The 23,069-nt window shown below is 38.5% G+C and overlaps 1 protein-coding gene across 5 annotated transcripts in view; it reads right to left on the bottom strand.

Annotated features, from left to right (window-relative positions):
• Positions 1-23,069, bottom strand: part of BABAM2 (BRISC and BRCA1 A complex member 2) — a 405,089-nt gene that overhangs the window by 376,073 nt on the left and 5,947 nt on the right. For all 5 annotated transcript variants that reach the window (XM_040496370.1, XM_040496371.1, XM_040496369.1 and 2 more), the window contains exon 2: positions 21,746-21,897. In XM_040496370.1, coding sequence (XP_040352304.1) covers positions 21,746-21,873 — 128 coding nt within the window. In that variant the 5' untranslated portion in view covers positions 21,874-21,897. The remainder of the gene's footprint in view (positions 1-21,745; positions 21,898-23,069) is intronic.

Below are 23,069 nucleotides of genomic sequence, written 5' to 3'. Positions count from 1 at the left end.
TATTTGTAAAAACCTGCCAATAAACAATTCCTAAACATATTTTTATTACACAAAAGCATTATGTAATATTCTTAGGAAAAATTAAATACACAATGATGTGCTATAAGAAATTATTCCACAATCCCAATAATTATACACTTTTAGTTAAGATTTGCAACATCATCCAAGCTTCCAACTCTTCAATGACTTAAATAATGTAAAAAATATATATATAAATGGAGTCTGATAATTTAGGTCAAAGAGTTATTCAGTGAGAGACCATAAAATAAATACATGTTGAATTTCTGTCCTAGTACCCACTACGAAATTGGATTCCCTCCCCTCAGTCTTTAATTTGCAGGCATCTACAAACTCCTGTCAAATGATCTGGGATCTAGCCCATTTGTAGTAAATTATTGCCTAGAAAATACTGCTATTTTAGATAGCTACTTTTTCTGAATGAGCTCTAAAACTGAACTATTCCTAATGTTTAAGTTTTAGTCTCAATCGCCTAACAAATTTCTGTCTGAATTCTAGCCAGTAACCGAGGCTTTTTTTACGTCCGTATCTAAAGATGTTGCATAAACATGGCTAGAAAACCCATTCCACAGTATACTGTATTAACAAGTGACTCCTATCTTTTCCTGGCCAATGCCCTCTAGAAAAAATACATAACGTCTGGTAGAATAGACTTGGGATCCAGTCCTGGGATCCAGTCCTGGCCTCCACCACTTGTCAGCTAAGTAACCCTGGATGAGATGCTCAGTCTCTCTGAGACTTATGTTGTCTCATGTGTTTAAAACAATTTTTAAGGAGAGGTTATAAAAATATTCCTCACAGATCTACTGAGGGCAAAGACAGCCTATGAAAAAAGAGCTTTATACTATTCACAAAAGCTACATTCATTTACTGCTCATTTCTTTATAGAAAAAAGTACATGGGAGCCTGGGTGGCTCAGTCAGTTAAGCATCCAACTTCGGCTCGGGTCATGATCTCATGGTTCGTGGGTTCGAGCCCCACGTCCGGCTCTGTGCTGACAGCTTAGAGCCTGGAGCCTGCTTCAGATTCTGTGTCTCCCTCTCTCTCTGCCCCTCCCCTGCTCATGCTCTGTCTCTCTTTCAAAAATAAAATAGGGGCGCCTGGGTGGCGCAGTCGGTTAAGCGTCCGACTTCAGCCAGGTCACGATCTTGCGGTCCGTGAGTTCGAGCCCCGCGTCAGGCTCTGGGCTGATGGCTCAGAGCCTGGAGCCTGTTTCTGATTCTGTGTCTCCCTCTCTCTCTGCCCCTCCCCCGTTCATGCTCTCTCTCTCTGTCCCAGAAATAAATAAAAACGTTGAAAAAAAATTAAAAATAAAATAAAATAAAATAAACATTAAAAATTTTAAGAAAAAAAAAGAACAAAGTATATACAATTGTCGTCTGTTTGGAGACCTGAGTCCACCACACAGACGGAGGTAAATGAGTAGACTGGAAGTCAGAGAGCCTCAGAGAGGTGCTGATGGGGTATAGAGAGAGGCACATTTCAGGAAATGATAATACCTTGAAGCCAATCCTCAAGACTGGGACAGAGTTTTTTAGGACATTGAATTTAGGGGCCCCTGTCAATGGCTGTATGTTTGCCTCTGTTTCTCTTCATCCTTTCTTCTCTATATTCTTTTCTTCTTCCTTAATTGTATCTCCCCATCACACTGTCCTTCTGCCTCCCTTCTATCCCTCTTTACCCTCTTCTGTCTTCCATCCTTAGCTTTCTCCTTTAATTACAATATGGAACTAAAATAATTTTTAAATATTTATTTATCCTATTCTTAATTTAAAATCCAGAGGGTTCGGACACGTATACATAACATTCACCAAAAGACATGTACTAGAATATTCACAGCAGCACTGTTCATATTAGACAAAAAGTCGGAATTACCCAAATGTCTTTCAACAGCACAACAGACAAACTGGTATGTTCACATAATGGAACAGTCCTTGCTCAGCCAGGAGAATGAATATATCCGCAACAATACAGAAATTCACAAACACAATGCCGGAACCAAAGAAGCCAGACACAAAATGCCAGTTTGTGGGTTACAAATTCCACTTATATTAAGTTTTTTTAAAAAAGGAAAAACGAACTTCTGCTTTTAGAAGGCAGGATGGTGGTTACTCTGTGCGTGTGTGATGGGCAGGGGAGAGCACCGGAGGATGTGTGAGGTGCTAATAACGTTCAGGTTTTTTTAGGTCCCAATTACACAAATGGATTCAGTTTCTGGAAATCCTCTGAGTAATATACATATGATTCGGTGCACTTTTCTAAATGTATACTATACTTCCAGAGGCGCCTAGGTGGCTCAGTCGGTTAAGCATCTGACTCTTGATTTTGGCTCAAGTCATGAACTCACAGGGTTCGTGGGTTCAGGCCTGTGTTGGACTCCGCGCACTAACAGTGCAGAGCCTACTTGGGACTCCTTCTCTCCCTCTCTCTGCCCCTCCCCTGTGCACATGCACACACCTGGGCACTCTCTCTCGCTCACTCTCTCTCCCAAATAAATAAACTTTAAAAAAAATAATAAACATATACTCTACTTCAATAAAAAGGTAAAAAGGTTTTTGTCGGTTTTATTTTTTTATTCTTTGAGAGAGAGTGTGTGAGCAGGGGAGGGAGGGGGCGGGCAGAGGGTCCTGAAGCTGGCTCTGGGCTGACAGCAGCAAACCCAACGCAGGGCTGGAACTCACAAACCGTGAGATCATGACCTGAGCCAAAGTCAGATGCTCAAATGACTGAGCCACCCACATGCCCCGTAAAAAGATGTTTTTAATCAATGAGTTTAAACATTTAATGTCCAAGTTAAGGGAGTAGCAACATCTAACCACTTCTTTTTTTCCCTGGTGCCCTCTAATTTTTTTTAACCCCAAAAGACAACTGTGATACAGCCCTGAACTTGGAACCATACAATCTACTTCCAGATTCCCAGCTTTATGCTTACTGTGCTTCTACTATGTACCAGGTTCTATGCGAGGCACTAAAGATACAGCTGTGATGTCAGATGGGGCCCCTGCCTTCTTTGAGGAAACAAACAAATATATACATCTGCATGTATGTATGTATATGCGACAAAAGGACAGATCCTGAGATGGAGAAAAACATGAGAGCCCTGCTTTTGATGGAATGGTCTAGCAAGGCAACCCTGAACAAGTCACTTAACTTACTTGAGTCTCAGCTATCTCATCTGCTTAGGATCAAATGTGGTAATATCTTTCAAAGCAATCATATTACAATGATAGCATTATGCACGATAATAACTATTATTGTTCTTACTGCTTAATATAGAGTTGCTTGAGTTAACCAAATGTCAGCATGATCTATGCACTAACACAGTCATAGTAAAAATGAGTAATATTTAATGGTCACTAATTCTCAATTAAAAGGCTTCTACTCTGGGTAGAAGATCTACCCATAAACGGCTCTCCTCTCCCTTTAAAGGGGTGTTAATGATACAAAGTCCTGGCTCAATTTCAGCACAGCCCTCTCTTGCCTTTAAAGAAAATCAAGCACAAAGAGATGGTGCTAAGAGAGAGGCTGGCCAGAGAAGTGATATCAGCATCTCAGAGATCAAATTAACCAACCAAAAAATATATGTGAAGGATTCTACCTTAATGTATTAGATGATCAGCACTTTCCTTGTACTGACAACGATGAGTCTAGGCCTATATTTAAATTTTTTTAATGTTTATTTATTTTTAAGAGACAGAGAAACAGTGTGAGTGGGGAAGGGGCAGAGAGAAAGACAAACAAGGAGACACAGAATCAAGCAGGCTCCAGGCTCTGAACTGTCAGCACAGAGCCCAACGCAGGGCCCAAACTCAAGAACCGTGAGATCATGATCTGAGCTTAAGCCAGACGCTCAACTGACTGAGCCACCCAGACACCCGTAGGTCCGTATTTAAAGGAGCTTAAGGGATGCCTGGATGGCTCAGTCAGCAAAGCGTCCAACTCTTGGTTTTGGCTCAGGTCACGATCTCAGGGTTCATGGGATCAAGCTCCATGTCGGGCTCTGTGATGACAGCATGGAGCCTACTTGGGATTCTCTTTCTTCCTGTATCTCTGTCCCTCCCCCTCATGCTCACGTGCACTCGCTCTCTCTCGCTCTCTCTCTCTCAAAAATAAATAATCTTTAAAAAAAAAACTTTAAAAAATAAAGAAGCTTAAGATATGGTTGCAGAATTAAAATCGAACAAACAAAACAAAAACAACAAATTAGGGGAAAGTTGCAGAGCTATACAATCAGATTTGGTTTCAAACCTTGGCATTGCCACATGATAGCTTAGGACCCTCACCTTGACCTCTGAGGACTGATTCCTCGCCTGTAACAAGACGATACTAAAGACTACACATCATATAGTAATGAGAGGCTTTAGGAGGTAATATGTCTAATATGGCTGGGGCAGGATCTGGTGCAGTAGCTGTTACTGCTGTCATTATTGTGATTACTTTACAGGCAGAAGCCCAATAAAAGCAACTAACATATACCCCAAACTGTCTACAGATATTGGTTCCCTCTGTTCTCCCCAACTGCTATTCCCTCAGCCCTACACCAAACAGTATATATTCAGATATATTTACAGTATAAGGGTAAAAATAAAGTGTAAATGCAAATCTATGTGCTTGCACGGCCTGAAAAGGTAAAAAAACCTCTTTGACTTTTAAGACCCTCAACTTTTTCTAAAACCATGAAGGTGCTCCACCCATTTATTCTGGCTTAAACCTTTGGGCAGCCTCCTTTACAGAAGCTAATTTCATAAGAATTTACAGTTCAAAAATAAGTTCACAATTGCAGTACTATTTTAACTTTTCTCACTTAAATAGTTTGCCTCCTCAGCCAAAGGCTTAAATCAAAGCATGAATTGGGGGGGGAAAAAAACTCAAATGTGAAAGATTGCTAGCCTCTTCTCTAAGGTCAGGAATAAGACAAGAATGCCTGCTTTCACCATTTCTACTTAAAACAGTTCTAGAACTCCTAACCAGACCAATGAGGCAAGAAAAAGAAATAAAAGGCATCCAAAAGGAAGAAGAAAAAATATGTTTGCAGAGGACATGATCTTATATATAGAAAATCCTGAAGATTACACACACACACACACACACACACACACACACACACGCACACACAACTATTAGAACTAATAAGTTCAGCAAAATTGCAGGATACATGATCATGCAAAAATCAGCTGCATTTTTATACCCTAACAATGGACAATCTGGAAAGGAAATTATAAAAAACAATCCCATTTATAATAGTATTAAAAAGAATAAAATACTTAGGAATAAACTTAACGAAGGAGGCAAGGGTTGAATATAGCAGTCCCCCACTTATCCACAGGAAACACATTCCAAGACCCCCAACAGATGCCTAAAACCGCAGACAGTACCAAACCCTATGTATATTCTGTTTTTCCCTATACACACCTATGATAAAGTTTAGTTTATAAAGTAGGCACAGTAAGAGATTAACAACAACAACTATTAAGTAAATGGAACAATTGTAATGGTATACTATAATAAAAGTTATGCGAATGTGGTCTCTCTCTCTCTCATAGTATCTTACTATACTGTACTCACTCTTCTTGTGACCATGGGAGATGATAAAATGCCTGCACGATGAGATGAAGGGAGGTGAAGGAGGTAGGCATCATGAGGTAGCATTAGGCTACTACTGACCTTCTGATGATGTGTCAGGAGGAGGACCACCCGCTTCTGGACCATACTTGACCATGGGTAACTGAAACCATGAAAAGCAAAACCACAGAAAAGGAGGGACTACTGTACTCAAACCTACAAAATATTGCCAAAAGAAATTAAAGAGGACACAGATAAATGGGAAGACATCCTGTGTTCACTGATGACTCAATACTGTTCAAATGTCGATACCACCCAAAAACAATCTATCAATTCAAAGCAATCCCTATCAAAATCTCTACAACAATCTTTGCAGAAACGGAAAAAGCCATCCTAAAATCCATATGGAAGCTCAAGGGATCCTGAATACTGAAGAGCCAAAGCAATCTTGCAAAAAAAAGAACAATGGTGGAGGTCTCAAACTTCCCAATTTCAAAACTTACTACAAAGCTAAACAAAAGAATGTGGTACTGGCATAAAGACAGACATACAGACCAAGTGAACAGAATACAGATCCCACAAATAAACCCTCAAACATATGGTCAAATAATTTCAGCAATAGTGCCAAACCCATTTAATGGAGGGAAAGATTGTCTTTTCAACAAATAGTGTTGTGAAAACTGGATATCCAAGCGCAAAAAAAAAAAAAAAAAAAAGTCGAACTCTCATACCACATATACTTCATCAAAAGTAAAAACATTGTGGGGGCGCCTGGGTGGCGCAGTCGGTTAAGCATCCGACTTCAGCCAGGTCACGATCTCGCGGTCCGGGAGTTCGAGCCCCGCGTCGGGCTCTGGGCAGATGGCTCGGAGCCTGGAGCCTGTTTCCGATTCTGTGTCTCCCTCTCTCTCTGCCCCTCCCCCGTTCATGCTCTGTCTCTCTCTGTCCCAAAAATAAATAAACGTTGAAAAAAAAAAAAAAGTAAAAACATTGTGCATCAAAGGATACTATGAACAGAAACAAAAGGCAACCTATGGAATGGGAAAAGATATTTTCAAATCATATATCTTATAAGGAATTGATTATCTAGAATACATAAAGAATCTAGAATATATATATAAAGAACTCCTACAACTCACCACCAGCAACACAATTAAAAAATGGGCAAAAACCTTGAATAGACATTTCTCCAAAGCAGATATGCAACTTGCCCCTAAGCACATGAAAAGATGCTCAATGTCAATGGTCATCAGGAAAATGCAAAACCACAATGATATACCACTTCATTAGGATATACCATTAGGATGAGTACTAATTTTTTTTTTAATTTAAAAACAAAGAAAAAATTTAACAAACAGCAAGTGCTGGTGGGGATGTGGAAAATTTGGAAGCCCACGCATTGCTGATGGCAATATAAAACGATGCAGCCACTGTGGAAGTGGATATGGTGACTCCTGAAAAAAAATTAAAGGTAGAATTACCATGTTTAATTCCACTTCTGGGTATACCCCCAAAAGAACTGAAAACAGGACTCCCAACAGATATCTGTACACCTATGATTATAGCAGCATTATTCACAATAGTCAAATGGTTGGATCTGGATGGATAAGTGGATAAACAAATGTGTTATATACACACAATGGAATATTACTCAGCCTTATTAAAAAGGAAGGAAATTTTGAGCTGTGCTACAGGAAAAACCTTGAAGACATTACTCAAAGTAAAATAATCCACTCATAAAGGAAAAAGTACTGCCTAATTCCACTTCTATGAGGTACCAAAAGCAGTCGGATTCATAAACAGAAAATAAAATAAAATGGAGGCAGAGGGGAACAGGAAGTTATCATTTCACGGGCACAGGGTTTCAGTTTGGGAAGATGAAGCTCTGGAGAGGGGTGGCGGTGGCCGCTGCACTACATTGTGCTCAATGCCACTCAACTGTACACATAAAAACGGTGAAAAGTGGTAAATGGTGTGTATATTTTACCACATTAAAAGCAAAGTGTGTGCCAAGCCCCAAACTGAATTTACCTATTAAGAATTTACTGAAGCACAAAATTTTTAAATGCTGTTTTTAAATTAAAAAGTCTAAGGAGTCCACAGATTAAAAAACAACAACAACAAACAATCCTTCTGAGGGCATTATACCTACTTCACAGTGGAACTTCAAAACGTTCTCCCAAAACTTCCACTTGACTCAAGAGCTCTTATCAATAAGTTGGCAAGAGCAAAGGTTGAGATGAAAACTATTTCAGAAAACAAAAAAGGATACATTTTTCAAAAAGTCAAGAGAAGCAAGGTCAATGGGAAAAACAACTTTCATAACATGCCATTAGAAAGATAACCAAATTACTCAGGAAATGTGGCCCTGAAAGGAAGATTACAAAATTGTTTCTCAAGAATATGGCACCAGAAAGCAAGATTATTCAGGGATCATGTAAGTTAAAAAGGGGGCTATCTACATGGATTCCTTAGAGTCCTTTAACATATGAGTGAGAGCACAGGACTAGTTAATTTGCACTTTTTTTTAATTTTTTTTTAAAGAGAGAGATAGAGTCAGAGAGATAGAGTGCAAGGGGAGGGGCAGAGAGAGAGGGAGACACAGAATCTGAAGCAGGCTCCAGACTCTGAGCTGTCAGCACAGAGCCCGACACAGGCCTTGCACCTGAGAACCCCGAGATCATGACTTGAGCCAAAGTCAGCCGCTTAACTGACAGCCACCCAGGTGCCCCTAATTTGCAGTCTTGAAACAAACTTATTATCATGTGTCCATGAATGTGAACTAAAAGAGTCCCACTCATCTTCTAAAGAACTCTGCAAATTTGTCATTCTAATGAAACAGAAACCAGTCAAAAAATACCATCTTAAAATTGCACAGAATAGAGGGGACAAAAGATAACAGTAAGAGTGATTTTTTTGTTCCCCTGAACAGTACAAAGTAGAGTTAGGAATAGATTAAATCAATCTTCTACCTCCTTTCCTTTACACATCAGACTGGCAACTTCTCTTTACCTCTTCCCCTACCCAAACTTCCATACCAAATGAAGTCACTCTGAAATGAAGTCACTGTAGGGCATGAAAAGCCCATATGATTCATAATTCATAATCAAAATCATTAACCTCCAGACCCAGGTTTCTCCCAGCATTGACCACCCTAGCCTCTGTAGGAAGACTGTGAAACCCTAGCACAAGTTCCTGAGGTCAATGATGTCAGAGTTCACTGGGCCAAAGCCAATACCATCCTTTGACTTCTTCTCCCAAAAATCCTACGTACAAAATAAAACAAGTGAAAGCCCTCTGAAATGTTAAAAAAAAAAAAAATTTAACTGTTTGACATTATTTACATTACTGTATCACCCTATGAAAATTTACATTACTGTATCATAGTATTACAATCAGAAGAAGGCTAGACAGGCAGCTACCCAAGTCAAAGATCTAAGAGAAGAAAAGCCTAGAGCACGAGGAGTAGGGGAACTTGTGTTTCTCCAAGTTAAAACACACACACACACACACACACACACACACACACACACACACACACAAAGTAATTCCCAGAGGACAACCTAGGAATGGTAATACCACTCAAAATATCAACACTATGCACCATTCACTGTGTTTCTAGATGCTCGGGTGCCCAGATAAGCACCTTGAGCCCTAGCCAAAATTCTGCCCTGTAACATCCACAACCCCACCCACGCACTGCCCACACTAGCTCCCCACCCTCCCACAGAGCTCCCCACATTAGTCTGTACACCATCTTCTGAGGTCCTGGCAGGAAAGCTTCTTCAACCCTGTGTAGAGAACTGCATGTCTCTGCTCAAGACAGCCAATGTTCAATCTCAAACACCTGCTGAAAACAGTTAGGTTCTGTCTGCTAAAATAGAAGTTGGCATCGCCAAGCCCATTCATTCTTCAACCTACTCAAATATTTCAAAGTACATCCACCTGAGGGTCTGAGTTAGCTACACCGATATTTTTTTCTGCTTCCATGGATCTCCAAAAGGCGATGAACAAAGACAGAAAGCTACCCCAGAAACAGAAGTCTCTGGCTCTCCTGTCCTTATCTGCTCTATGATTTCTAACTTTTGTTATACGTGTGTGACCTCTTATCTTGCTCTGCTTGCCTTAGTCTTATTTAGACAGCTCCCTTATACCGCCTGCATGGACACTCACTCTTTAAAGAGTCCCTGATTCTGAAATGCCAAAGTGATTCTACCAACTGCCTAACAACAGTTACAGTGAAATAATGATATGTATGATGCCATGCAAAATATATTATATAAGACACATAATATGATGATAATAGCATTTTTATTGTCGTAGATAAAAATAGCTACCATTTATTGCACACTAAATGTATTATTATATTACATTACATACATTACATGCATACATACATTACATTACATACATACAATACACTAAATGTATTGTTAGAATACAAATATTCTAAATACTTTATATTGAGTTATATCCTTTCCTCCCCCTAACTACTCAATAAGACAATTATCAACATCCCCAAGTAAGAGAAAACCGAGGCACAGAAAGGGTGTGCAATTTGCCAAAGCTTATTAAGCTATTAAATGTCAAAATCAGGATTCACACTCACTGACTAAAAACCCTATACCTGCTTACCACTATATCATGCTACCATCCAACACCCCTAAAGGCGGCTCACTGGGCTCCATCCTTTGTCTACCTTGACTTCTGGCTTATGCCACCCCACCCCTTCGCCCAGTATTGCTTTAGATCTTCTGGTTCTGGCTATTTTTCCTTTCTTCGAACTCTTCTTAAATATTCTTAGTGATTCGGATAACAGATCATTGAACTATTAAATTTTCCGATACATCTTTTCCTTCTACTTCAATCTAACTTCTAAATTAGCTTTCATCTATGCCAATAAACCACTAAAAATCTCCACTTGAAAGCAGCCAAAGAATAAACCACCTAGGAATAAAGTGAACGGTAAATGTGCAGGAACAAAATGAAGAAAACACAAACCTTTACTGACAGAGAAGTGGGCATAAATAGGACAGACTGACCACATTCCTGAAGAGGTATCAATATTAAAAGCAGGTATACTCAATATTGTAAAACTACAATCCAAGGGCTGCTTGCTTCTCTTTGTAAATCAAATCTTATTGGAACACGCATATTCATTTGTGTTTTGTCATAGATCCCATGCTACAAGAGCTGAATAGTTGTAACATAGACCGTAAGACTTACATGCCTAAAATACAAACTGACCCCACAGAAAGTTTGCTGACCCCTGTTGTAAAGACATCCATTCTCTGCAAACAAAAAGGTTCTATTCAAACTCCCAGCAGGTGAGATGATGAGATTTAAACATAGTATGCAGCTATAATAATTGAAAAGCTGTATAACTGCACAAAGCAAATACAGATCACTGAAAATAAAGTCAGAAATAAATACAGGAATTTAGCACATAAGATGGCATTTCAAAATAGCGAATAAGTGAAAGATTTATTCTATAAATAGTGCTAGGACAACCAGACGATTATTTAGAAAAATAGTATCCCATTCCTACATTGTATCATATGCCAAAATAAATTCCAGATTAATTTCAAGTAAAAATGAAACTACAATACAAGGAAGCATAGGTATCTCAGGAAAAAATACAGGTGTCTCAAAGTGGAAAAGGCATTAATCTTGCAAAATGTTAAAAGAACTCACGAAGGAAATAGATTTGATGACAACATAAAAAGTAAACATTTTGGCACAAAAACAGACACATAGACCAATGGAGTAGAATAGAAACCCCAGAACTAGACCCACAAACGTATGGCCAACTCATCTTTGACAAAGCAGGAAAGAACATCCAATGGAAAAAAGACAGTCTCTTTAACAAGTGGTGCTGGGAGAACTGGACAGCAACATGCAGAAGGTTGAAACTAGACCACTTTCTCACACCATTCACAAAAATAAACTCAAAATGGATAAAGGACCTGAATGTGAGACAGGAAACCATCAAAACCTTAGAGGAGAAAGCAGGAAAGGACCTCTCTGACCTCAGCCGTAGCAATCTCTTACTTGACACATCCCCAAAAGGCAAGGGAATTAAAAGCAAAAGTGAATTACTGGGACCTTATGAAGATAAAAAGCTTCTGCACAGCAAAGGAAACAACCAACAAAACTAAAAGGCAACCAACGGAATGGGAAAAGATATTTGCAAATGACATATCGGACAAAGGGCTAGTCTCCAAAATCTATAAAGAGCTCACCAAACTCCACACCCGAAAAGCAAATAACCCAGTGAAGAAATGGGCAGAAAACATGAATAGACACTTCTCTAAAGAAGACATCCGGATGGCCAACAGGCACATGAAAAGATGTTCAGCGTCGCTCCTTATCAGGGACATACAAATCAAAACCACACTCAGGTATCACCTCACGCCAGTCAGAGTGGCCAAAATGAACAAATCAGGAGACTATAGATGCTGGAGAGGATGTGGAGAAACGGGAACCCTCTTACACTGTTGGTGGGAATGCAAATTGGTGCAGCCGCTCTGGAAAGCAGTGTGGAGGTTCCTCAGAAAATTAAAAATAGACCTACCCTATGACCCAGCAATAGCACTGCTAGGAATTTATCCAAGGGACACAGGAGTACTGATGCATAGGGGCACTTGTACCCCAATGTTCATAGCAGCACTCTCAACAATAGCCAAATTATGGAAAGAGCCTAAATGTCCATCAACTGATGAATGGATAAAGAAATTGTGGTTTATATACACTATGGAATACTACGTGGCAATGAGAAAAAATGAAATATGGCCTTTTGTAGCAACGTGGATGGAACTGGAGAGTGTGATGCTAAGTGAAATAAGCCATACAGAGAAAGACAGATACCATATGGTTTCACTCTTATGTGGATCCTGAGAAACTTAACAGGAACCCATGGGGGAGGGGAAGGAAAAAAAAAAAAAGAGGTTAGAGTGGGAGAGAGCCAAAGCATAAGAGACTGTTAAAAACTGAGAACAAACTGAGGGTTGATGGGGGGTGGGAGGGAGGAGAGGGTGGGTGATGGGTATTGAAGAGGGCACCTTTTGGGATGAGCACTGGGTGTTGTATGGAAACCAATTTGGCAATAAATTTCATATACAAATAAAAAAAAAAAAGTAAACATTTTGGCACATCAAAGATAAATGTAAAGGAGATTCTTTACAGCCCCACGTTATAACAAAAGATAGACACTGAACCTGTCTCAGTAACAAATGATTAAATTAGAGTATGCTCAGATGCTGGAATATTATGCAGACATTTAAAAGGGGCAGCAGCTATATCAGTACTAATACAGAACAGTCTTCAAAATATACAGGTCAGATGAATACATAATACGCTACTCTCTCAATTATCTATGGCTGCATAACAAACTACCCCAACACTTCATGGCTTCAGGAAACAACTTGTTATCTCCCATCACTGCGTCAGTGGGCTGGTCAGTTCTGCCAGCCCCTGGATGGCTCGCACATGCAGCTGCATTTGGCTGACAGGCTGGCTGTGGGGCCAAGCAGAACCGGGGCAGCTGGGCTCCGTGGGCCGGTCTCTCTCAAGGAGACCAGACCCAAGCCCCCTGAACATGGTGATGGCAGTATTCCACACGAGAACAGAACCACAAGACCTGGTAGAGCCTACGCTCAGAAGTCACATGACATTTTTGCCACATTCCACTGGTAACGATAAGTCACAAAGGCAGCCCGGATTCTGGGGTGAGGAAACAGACTCTCTACCTGTTGATGAAAGGAGGAGTAAAATCATCTTCAGAGAAGACCAGATAAAGAGAGGCATGATTTATTCGGGGCCATTACCATAACACTCTGCCACATCTACTATTTAGACAGAAATGGAAAAAAGGTGGGGGGGAGCTTACATCTACAAAGAACACCCCTAGAAAGAAAGAAAAGATACTGCTGAGAGTAGTTACCTCCAGAGAATAAAATTAGGAGAAAGGAATAGGAAAGTGACTTATTTTCTACTTAACACCCTTCTACTTTTTATGTGCTGTACATTTATTATTGCTTCAAAAAATGAGCAATATTTAAGAGCTTCTGCATACTGAATAAGTTAATTTAATTGAAAGACAATGAAAATCTGGGGAAAAAACATCTATAACATCTATGACAAAGGGTTAATCTTCATAATATATATAAAAGTTTTATAAATCAAAAAAGACAAATACCACATCAGAAAAGGGGACAGACATCATGAAGTGGTAATTTACACACACGCATATCAATAAATAAAGCAAAATATAAGAGCAATTAAATACCATTTGCATCTATTGAATTAGCAATAACTGTACAGAATTTATAATACCGATTTTATCAAAACTGTACAGGAACTGGCATGTTCATATACTGCTAGTGAAAATATATATTGATAATACATTTCTGAAGAGACATATAATTATATATATATTTAAATATCCTTACATATAAATATAACAATACACCAAATACGTCAGAAGTCTAAATATTTACATACTCTGGCCCAATAGTTAGAATTTTGCTGGCACACATCCATATAGACACTTTTTTTATTTTTTTAACGTTTTTATTCATTTTTTGAGAGACAGAAACAGAGCATGAGCGGAGGAGGGGCAGAGAGAGAGGGAGACAGATTCTGAAGCAGGCTCCAGGCTCCCAGCTGTCAGCACAGAGCCTGACACCAGGCTTGAACTCATGGACCGTGAGATCATGACCTGAGCCGATGTCAGCTGCTTAACCAACTGAGCCACCCAGGCGCCCCAATAGAGAAACTTTTATTTTTTATAGCCCTAGAGAAAAGATCTGCAAATAATGAATCCGACTATCAGCTAATAAAGAGGCCAGGGTGCTGCCTCATCACGCTACAGTGAAGTTCGGTAGCTGAGAAGTCCACCCATGTACAACATCTTCAAATTCACATTTTTCTTCTTCTCTCCTTAATAGACATGGACAGCCAAGAATGAACAGTTTGAGGAAAGCCACCAACACTAAAGACAGAGAACAAAACTGAGATAGTGAAAGGTACAGAAAAAATGCTGTTTTAAAAGTACGGTCAATTATACCTCAATTTTAAAAACAAACAATAATTAATATCCTTACAGAGAAGACACTGCATCCATGAAACTACAACAATATGTGTCAAGGGTTCCCAACATTACAGACCAAGGCCTTCAAAATCTGAAGGGAAGATAATTTACAACAGACTTCTGTACCTGCCCAAATTATCAATCAAGTTTAAACGTAGAATAAATACATTTTCAGACTTTCAAGAACTCAAAAATAAACCTCCTCTTCTCCATTTCTTAGTATGCTACTGAAGTGCATGCTCCAACAAAACAAGAGGGTAAAACAAGAAAGTAAGATAAGAGATTCAACACAGGAAAGAAGCAAAAGGAAACCTACAATGATAACTGCATGGCAGACATACACAACAATCAATCAAAATTAAAGTCGTTCCTCCACCAATCTTTCTCATCTCGGCAGATGGCATAACCATCTTACTCACTAGCTCAAATTTAGAAGGAAGAAGTCATTCTTGATTCTCTATCAAATCCCAAATTCAACATCCTCATGTTTTCACCTTCTAAACAGCTTATAATCTATTCACCTCCTTCCATCTCCACTGCCACCACCATATTCTTAACATTCCATCATCTGTCACCTGGTCTATTGTACAAATGGACAGCTAACTAGACTACCTTATCCTGCACAAGCCTCTTTCTATATAACAACCAATGATTTTTTAATATAAATTAGATCATGTCACTCGGCTTAAAATTCTTCAGTAACTCCTTATTCCACCCAGAATAAAACCCAAGTTTCCTAATATAGCCCACCAGGCTCTCCATAATCGGGCCCCCGACTATCTTTAGAATCTCATCTCATTTCCCGCTTACACTTTCTCACTACATTTCAACTTTCAGTGGCCTTGCAGATCCTTGAACATGCAAAGCTTTCTCCTGCCTTTACACCCAGTATTCCCTTTTTACATCAACTTCCCCAGCTCTTCACATCGAATTGTTCTTATCTTTCGTGATTAAACTTAAATGCCATTTCCTCAGAGAGCTTTCCCGACAATTAATTCTCAATTAGCCCTTCTCACCAGGTCATTTTCCCTTTATTTTCTTTTCTCAATGAGTTAAGAAGAGGAGCTTTGTTAAGTGAATTTGGGGATGGTCTAATAGAACAGTATGCAACTATTTAAATGAGGTTATCATAAAAGTCTCTAGAATATATGGTTAAGCAAGGCAATTTTTAAGAATCAGAACAAGATGGATGAAAGTTTTCCTACCAGATATTATGACATACTATAAAACTGTAATCATTAACACTGTGTGCAATTGGCATAAGGACAATAAGGCTGACAGAATGCCTAGAAACAGATCCATGTATGATGTAAATTTGACATAATAAGAGAGGTAGCATTGTAGATCCACAGGCAAAGGATGACTTTTCAATAAATGATGCTGGATAACCAATTATCCATCTGAAGAAAAAAACTATATCTCTCAAAACATGTTTTATAGAAAAAAATAAATTTCCATTTGAAGAGCAAAAAGGAAAACTTTAAAATTCTTGGAGGAAGATGTATGACTTTGGAGTGTGACAGAATTTCCTGAAATTCTCCCTCTCTTTCACAAACATACACACACACACACACACACACACACACACACAGCACAAATCTAAAAAGGAAAATACTGATGAATTTGACTTCATTAAAATTAAAACTTCTGGACATCAATAGCATGAAATTAAGAATACTGGGGTGCCTGGGTAGGTCAGGTGGTTAAATGTCTGACTTGATTTTGGCTCAAGTCACGATCTCACGGTTCATGAGATTGAGCCCCACTGACAGGGTGCAACCTGCTTGGGATTTTCTCTCTTTCCCTCTCTCTCTGCCGCTACCGTACTCTCTCGCTTTCTCTTGCTCTCTCTCTCAAAATAGATAACATATACTTTTTTAAAAAAGAATATAAGCCACAGACTGCATGAAGATATTTGTAATACATATAACTGCTAAAAGATTAGTTTCCAAAATACATAAAGAATGATTTAAAATCTATACAGAGGTTCCTGGGTGGCTCTGTTGGTTAAGCACCTCACTCTTGATTTTGGCTCAGGTCACGATCTCACAGTTTATAAGATCAAGCCCCACGTCCAACTCGGTGCTGACAGATTGGAGCCTGGAGCCTGCTTCAAATTCTGTAGTCTCCCTATCTCTCTCTCTGCCTCTCCCTCACTTATGTGCATGCTCTCTCACTCTCGCTCTCTCTCTCTTAAAAATCAACATTAGAAAAAATCTTTTAGTAAAAACTTTTTTTCAAAAATAAAATAAAATCTATATAAAACTACAAACAACCCACTTAAAAGATGGGCAAAGGATATTCCTAAAAGAAAAACACCTGAATTAGCAAAATATTCTTCACTACGCTAATAATCATGAAAATACAAATTAAAAACATAATGAGATTCTCTTTCACACCCATTAGCTTGACAAAAATTTAAGTCTGACAACACAGAGTATTGTTAAGGCTACAGAACAATGGGAACTCTCATTCATTTCTGGTGAAAGGGAATTGATACAATCTAGCAATATCTAATAAAATGGAAGATGCATATACCTTAAGAGCCAGCAATTTTATTCCTAGGAATATACCCTAGAGGGGTAGCTTGCTTTCAAACTTTTTTTTTTTTTGCTTTCAAACTTTTTTTTTATCAAAACACACATATTTTGCATTGTGACCCAGTACCCACATAGTTACTTATTTAACTGAAAGCAAAATCCACAAAACAGTGCTTATTTTTATTATGTGTGACACATTCTGATAGTTTCCATTCTATTCTCATTCATTTTTTAGATGTTGGAGTGACTCACTCAACTGATTTTATAACCACTAATGGATGAACACACCCAATACAAAAAAAGGAAGCCCCAGAAAATATTCTCATATATATCTTCTTGCACAAAGGTGGGAGAATGTTCATTATGGCATGCATTCTTCATCAAAAGAAACTTAAAACAACATGTAAGACAATCAGGAGAATGAATAAAAAATTGGGAGGCATATTTATACAATGGAATATGATACAGCAATGCAGTCTGAAGAACTTGAACCATAGGTATTAACAGGTAAATCTCATGAACTTCCTACTAAACAAAACAAGCAAGCTGCAGGGGAAAAAAAGAAAAAAAACTATGCGCACACACACACACACACACACACAGGATGATACCATTTGTATGAACCTTTTAAATATACAAAATAATACTATATATGGTTTAGAGATATATTTTCATATAATGAATGTACAAAGATATGCATATGAAGAAAGGAAAAAGATCACAAAAGAATACAGAAAAGAAAGTGAAATGGAAAAGCCCAGTGAACAGCCAGATACTAAATGGTTAAAAGTCACCCATCCTCAAAATTAAACTAATGCCTCCTGCGCAGCACCTTCCTTCCAGGCACAAGGCTAATAATAAAGGCTCAGCCTGCCAGCTAGAGGGACTAAGGCAGCAAACGGAGATCAGTCTTCAAAGCTTACAGCACTCATCTTTTAAAACCGTTCTATTTAGTAACCAAGTACACTGAGCATCTATTTTTAATTAAGTAATGAAATTCAGAACATGAACAAAAAATGCAACAGGTAGTTGTGGGCGGATGAGATGTCATAGCAGATGCCCCAAACACAGCCATGTGCCAGTAAGGTTGAGTCACTGTGATATGCTGAAAAAAGATAATAAGGCTTGGCTGCCACAGGTTGCAGTGAGCCCTCTGCTTTCCTCTCTCTTACATTTGCCAGGCATCATTCCAGAACGCTGAACATTTAGATATCTTCAAGATTAGTAAATCACTAAAAATGACAAAATATGGCATCTTACAAATAGCACATGCTTGTGATCAAAGTAACAGAACAAAGAGCTAATAAACATCCAGAAGCCTCATGGAATAAGTCCCTAAAATAAAAATTTTCCCCCTCTACCTAGAAGAGTAAACCCAGTACTATAAAACACTTTACTATCATTTCAAAAATGTCCACCTATCTGTCAAGGAATGATGTTTTAAAGGATTACGTATAACAAATTTAAGCAATAAACTACCAGACCAATAAAACATGTTTCCAAACCAGAAATCCAAACCACTATGATCCCCAAACCAGACAACTTCTCTAGGAAAACATCTTACTTATTCACTCATTCAACCTCTACTTGCTACACTATATGCGAAAGGTACTATGGCAGACCTTAAGGAGACCTAAAAAATTCAATAAGAACCCTGTCCTAAGATCGTGACAGTCTAGCAATGGAACTTAGAAACGTACATACATACATAGGTACACACTAGGTAGAAAGATTTAGGTGCCATAAGAGAAATAAAGATGAATTTCTATTTTTTTTTTAAAAATCTTACTTTGAATAGTGTTTACCTATCTATTTCTCCTATGAGGCAGATCTAGAATATAGATACCCAGACCTCATCTCTTCAAGGGCAAGTAGCCATACATAGAAGACTAGTTCTTGTCACCTCTAGAAATCAAGTCTCCTCATTTTATAACTTTTGCATATGCTGTGTCCTACAGGGTATACCCTTTTGAGTTCACAGAAATCACAAATGTGTACCCCATTTCTTGTACCCATGAGTGCTGCTGATCTAAAAGAAAGGGAAATGCCATAAAGTGACACACTAAAAAAAAAAAAAAAAATTAAAAAAAAATTAAAAAGCCATTCTTTTCCCAAACCCTGCCACTGTTCTGCTATGGAAACTTAAGGAATGCATACTTAGTCTGATGTCAGGATTGAAGAAAGAATTGTTAACGAGATTCCAAAGAGTTTTCATGAATCTTTCAGACAAGTACTACATAAAAGGCATCACTAATGCTCTAGATTACTAAGGCTTTCCACATCATTTTACACGTAGCAACTTTGTTAATGTAGGGAGAGGTATTTGCATTCCTTGTTTAAATCTAAAGAAAGTACATTCCTTAAGTACTAAATGCCATTAATGTCATTTCAAATATTTTTCACAGAGCTAGTCCAGACCAGGCCAGGTCTAGTGGATTCATTTCAATGTATCATCATATCCACCATTTGCATTTAAACACTCAACTAAACATTCAGTAATTGGGAAGCACTGGAGAGGGAGTCTGCAGAAAAGAAGCAAAGTGACTTTCTGTTGATGAACCCAACTGTTCTCTCAGGATACTGACACAAGGAGTAAAAAATTCAGATCACGTCACCTTACATAAGTCAGTCCCCAGTCCTCTATCAGGTCCTCACCACCTCTAAAATAATATTTGTGATCAAATGAAGAAGAAAGACCTATCTCCATGTCTTACCCATTCGGGACAGTAAACATCTCTGGTTCATGGGTCTGGCTTCTTTTGAGGACAGCTTTTCTAAGCTATAATTAACATACCACAAAAACCGCCCTTATAAGGTGCACAATTCAGTCATTTTTCACATATTTACAGAATTGTGTAACCATCACACTATCCAATTTTAGGACATTTTTGTCACTTCCAAAAGAAACCCCATACCCAATGATTAAATTGAAGAGAATACCAGATCTTTTAAAAAGCATCCTACTATTCCAATAAAGTATCCAATTCAGTCTTCTTTATCTGACTACTGAAGAATGTAAGTATATACCCTTGTATCTAAGTCTTCGGCTTACTCAAAAGACAGCAAGACTTAAGAGAAGGTAAAAGGGCCAAAAAAGAAAAGCTTAAAGAGAATCAAGAATGCAACATTTCTAGTGAGAAAGTGCACAAAAACTGATGGGGGTATGTCAAAAAGACACAAAAGTCAACTTGACAAAGCTCCCAATGACAAAGCTAGAACAACTGAGGAACAAAATAAATGAAGACAATCTTTGGCTATGACCCACAGAATAAAATAAACACCTAAAAATTCATACTGACATAATTAATAAGTGAATAAATATGTAACTGAGGGAGAAGGGATAGTGCTTCCTTACAGCAGAATTCAAATTAATAAATGTGGGGGGAGTAAAGAAAATAGAAAATCACTCTTAAACCAGCACCACAGTAATAACGTTTGCAGGCAAGAACCATCAGTAGACACAGAAATTAGTGGCAAAAGTATGATGAGGAAGTGAACATGTGCACAGTCTCAAGGCATCACTCCCCAAGATACTTACCAATGACAAAGGGAAGATCAGGTTAACTTTACAGTGGAGAAACTTGGCAGATACAACCTTACCTGAGCGGTCAACGTTAACATACCAGTAACAGCACATATGAACATCATGTACTTCCTGACCTAATGCACTGAAAATCGTACAATTCTGTAGTATTCCTGAGCGGGGGAGGAAGGGGATTACACAATCAAGGGATAACAGCAGACAAACCCATACTGAGCAACATTTGATAAAACAACTGGCCAGTGCTATCTTCAAAGGTGTCAAAATCATGAAGGACAAAGACAGTCACAGGTTAAAAAGAAGAAGTGACAACTAAATTCAGTTTGTATCCTGGATTGGATCCTGGACCAAAAAAAAGGACGTGCACAGGTGGGAAAACTGGAAAAATCCAAACAAGGATTGTAGAACAACTAACAGCATTATAGCACCACTAATTTTCTGTGATTATTTTGTAAATTCTCTATAAATCTAAATTTATTTCTAAATAACAAGTTGGGGCTTTTTAATGCAACATTTCCAGGTGTGAGAGTCAACTGTTCTAAGCCCACTGTGAAAAATGACTCATGCCAGCTAGCTATTATAATTTTCCTATTAGGAGAGATTATCAAATGATGTCATATTCAGAATCCCAAAACCCAACTCTTACAGTACCTTCTGGATTGCAGCAGACATAACAAGAAAACAAGTCAATGCATGAAAAACCACATGGCACACTGTTAACAAAGAGACATGCCCCAGAACAAAGAAACAAACAAAAAAAAAAACAGACAGGAACGTTCTGATCATAAAGTAATGGTCCGCAACACAAATAAAACAACTTGAAACATAAAATGTCAAGAACTGGACAAAACCAACTGCATCAACATGCGGTAAGACCATGACTTGATGAATTTCTCTGGTGTTCAATTTTTATGAATCTGGTGGTAAAAGTTTATTATTAGGTAAAGGCTGGATTGGTTCTGATACATTAGTTGAATCAGTTCTGGTACATACCCAGATTTCAAGTCAGTTATCCTCAAACAGTTTGTAGCATCCAGTCCCACTTTTCCATTGCGGACCACACTAGATATGAATGGAGAGAGCATTGGAGAAATTCGGTTCAAGGCCACTTCTGGGGACATTTTAACTTGATTTGCAAATCACCACTGAAAGCAGAAGGAAAGAACAGCGGTCAGGGTATCCAAAGGAACTAGATATAACAAGTTTCCCAAAAACTGGCACAGTACACACAGTATTCAGTCTCTTGAATGAATACTTCATTTCCTGTCATACAGCAGCCTCTTTTAATGACCCTCCAGAAGAAACCAACCCCCTGTTGCTCCCCTCCCCAGCGCAGAGACTACATCAATGCTTTTCAGGAACAGAAGCAACCCTTCAAATCCAATTCCCTCCTCCTTTCCAAAGCTGATTTCTACACTGCCACATACTACTTAAAGCTATCTTACAATCAGCCGCTTCCCACTTCAGTTGAGGCCTTAAGAAGCCTTCACTGACAATCCTCTCCCCTGACACACAAAAGGTACACACCATTAAGTTAGGAATTGCTCCCTCTGTGTCCCCATGAGAAGAAGGGATTGATAAAACTGTATAAAATTGGTGACTAAGCATAACCTACTTACTTACTAGAAATTATTTACTTCTGATCCACTGTCCTCCACAGTGTTCTAACCACCTGCTTTGTGATCTCCCCCCTGCAGGGACCATGTCTTGAATCCCCAGTGTTTAACAAAAGTACCTGGCATGCGCTAAGCACCAATAGAAATCTTTTAATAAGTAAATGAGTGAAGAGATAAAAACTAGAGAAATATTAAGGCATGGAAAGAAGATAATATGCCCTCAAAAAAATTGGTAGAGGATAATGTATCTGAGGAACATATGCAGCAAAAAGCTACTTAACAATTAAATCACGAAAATATACACTTATCCAGATATTAAGCAACACAAACTCACATAGATCTAAAAGACTTTGACTTTCAGGCACTAAGAAGTACTTACACCTGAAAATGCAAAAGTAAAACCAATAAATCATATCTAAATTATTTGGAAACCCAGGGGGCAAGGGAAAGGGAATGCATGAATTCCTCTAAATAGATTTCTAAATGAGAACCTCTACTTTCAGAGGTGAATAAGTCCATTTAAATAATCACTTTCTTCCTCTATCTGAAAGGATGATCCCACATCAAAGGCAAATTAATTTCCTGCAAGTTACAACTACAAGGAAATGATGTTCTGGTTCTAGTTTTCATCTGCTTTACCATATGAGGACTTACAGGTCTCTGACAAAATAAATGTTGAAAACCAGTACCTGTCTTAATCA

This window comes from Herpailurus yagouaroundi, unplaced genomic scaffold (genome assembly GCF_014898765.1).
Source record: "Herpailurus yagouaroundi ecotype Mexico unplaced genomic scaffold, PumYag 188, whole genome shotgun sequence".
NCBI classification, from domain to species: domain Eukaryota; kingdom Metazoa; phylum Chordata; class Mammalia; order Carnivora; family Felidae; genus Herpailurus; species Herpailurus yagouaroundi.
This window is presented reverse-complemented; position numbering and strand designations above follow the sequence as displayed.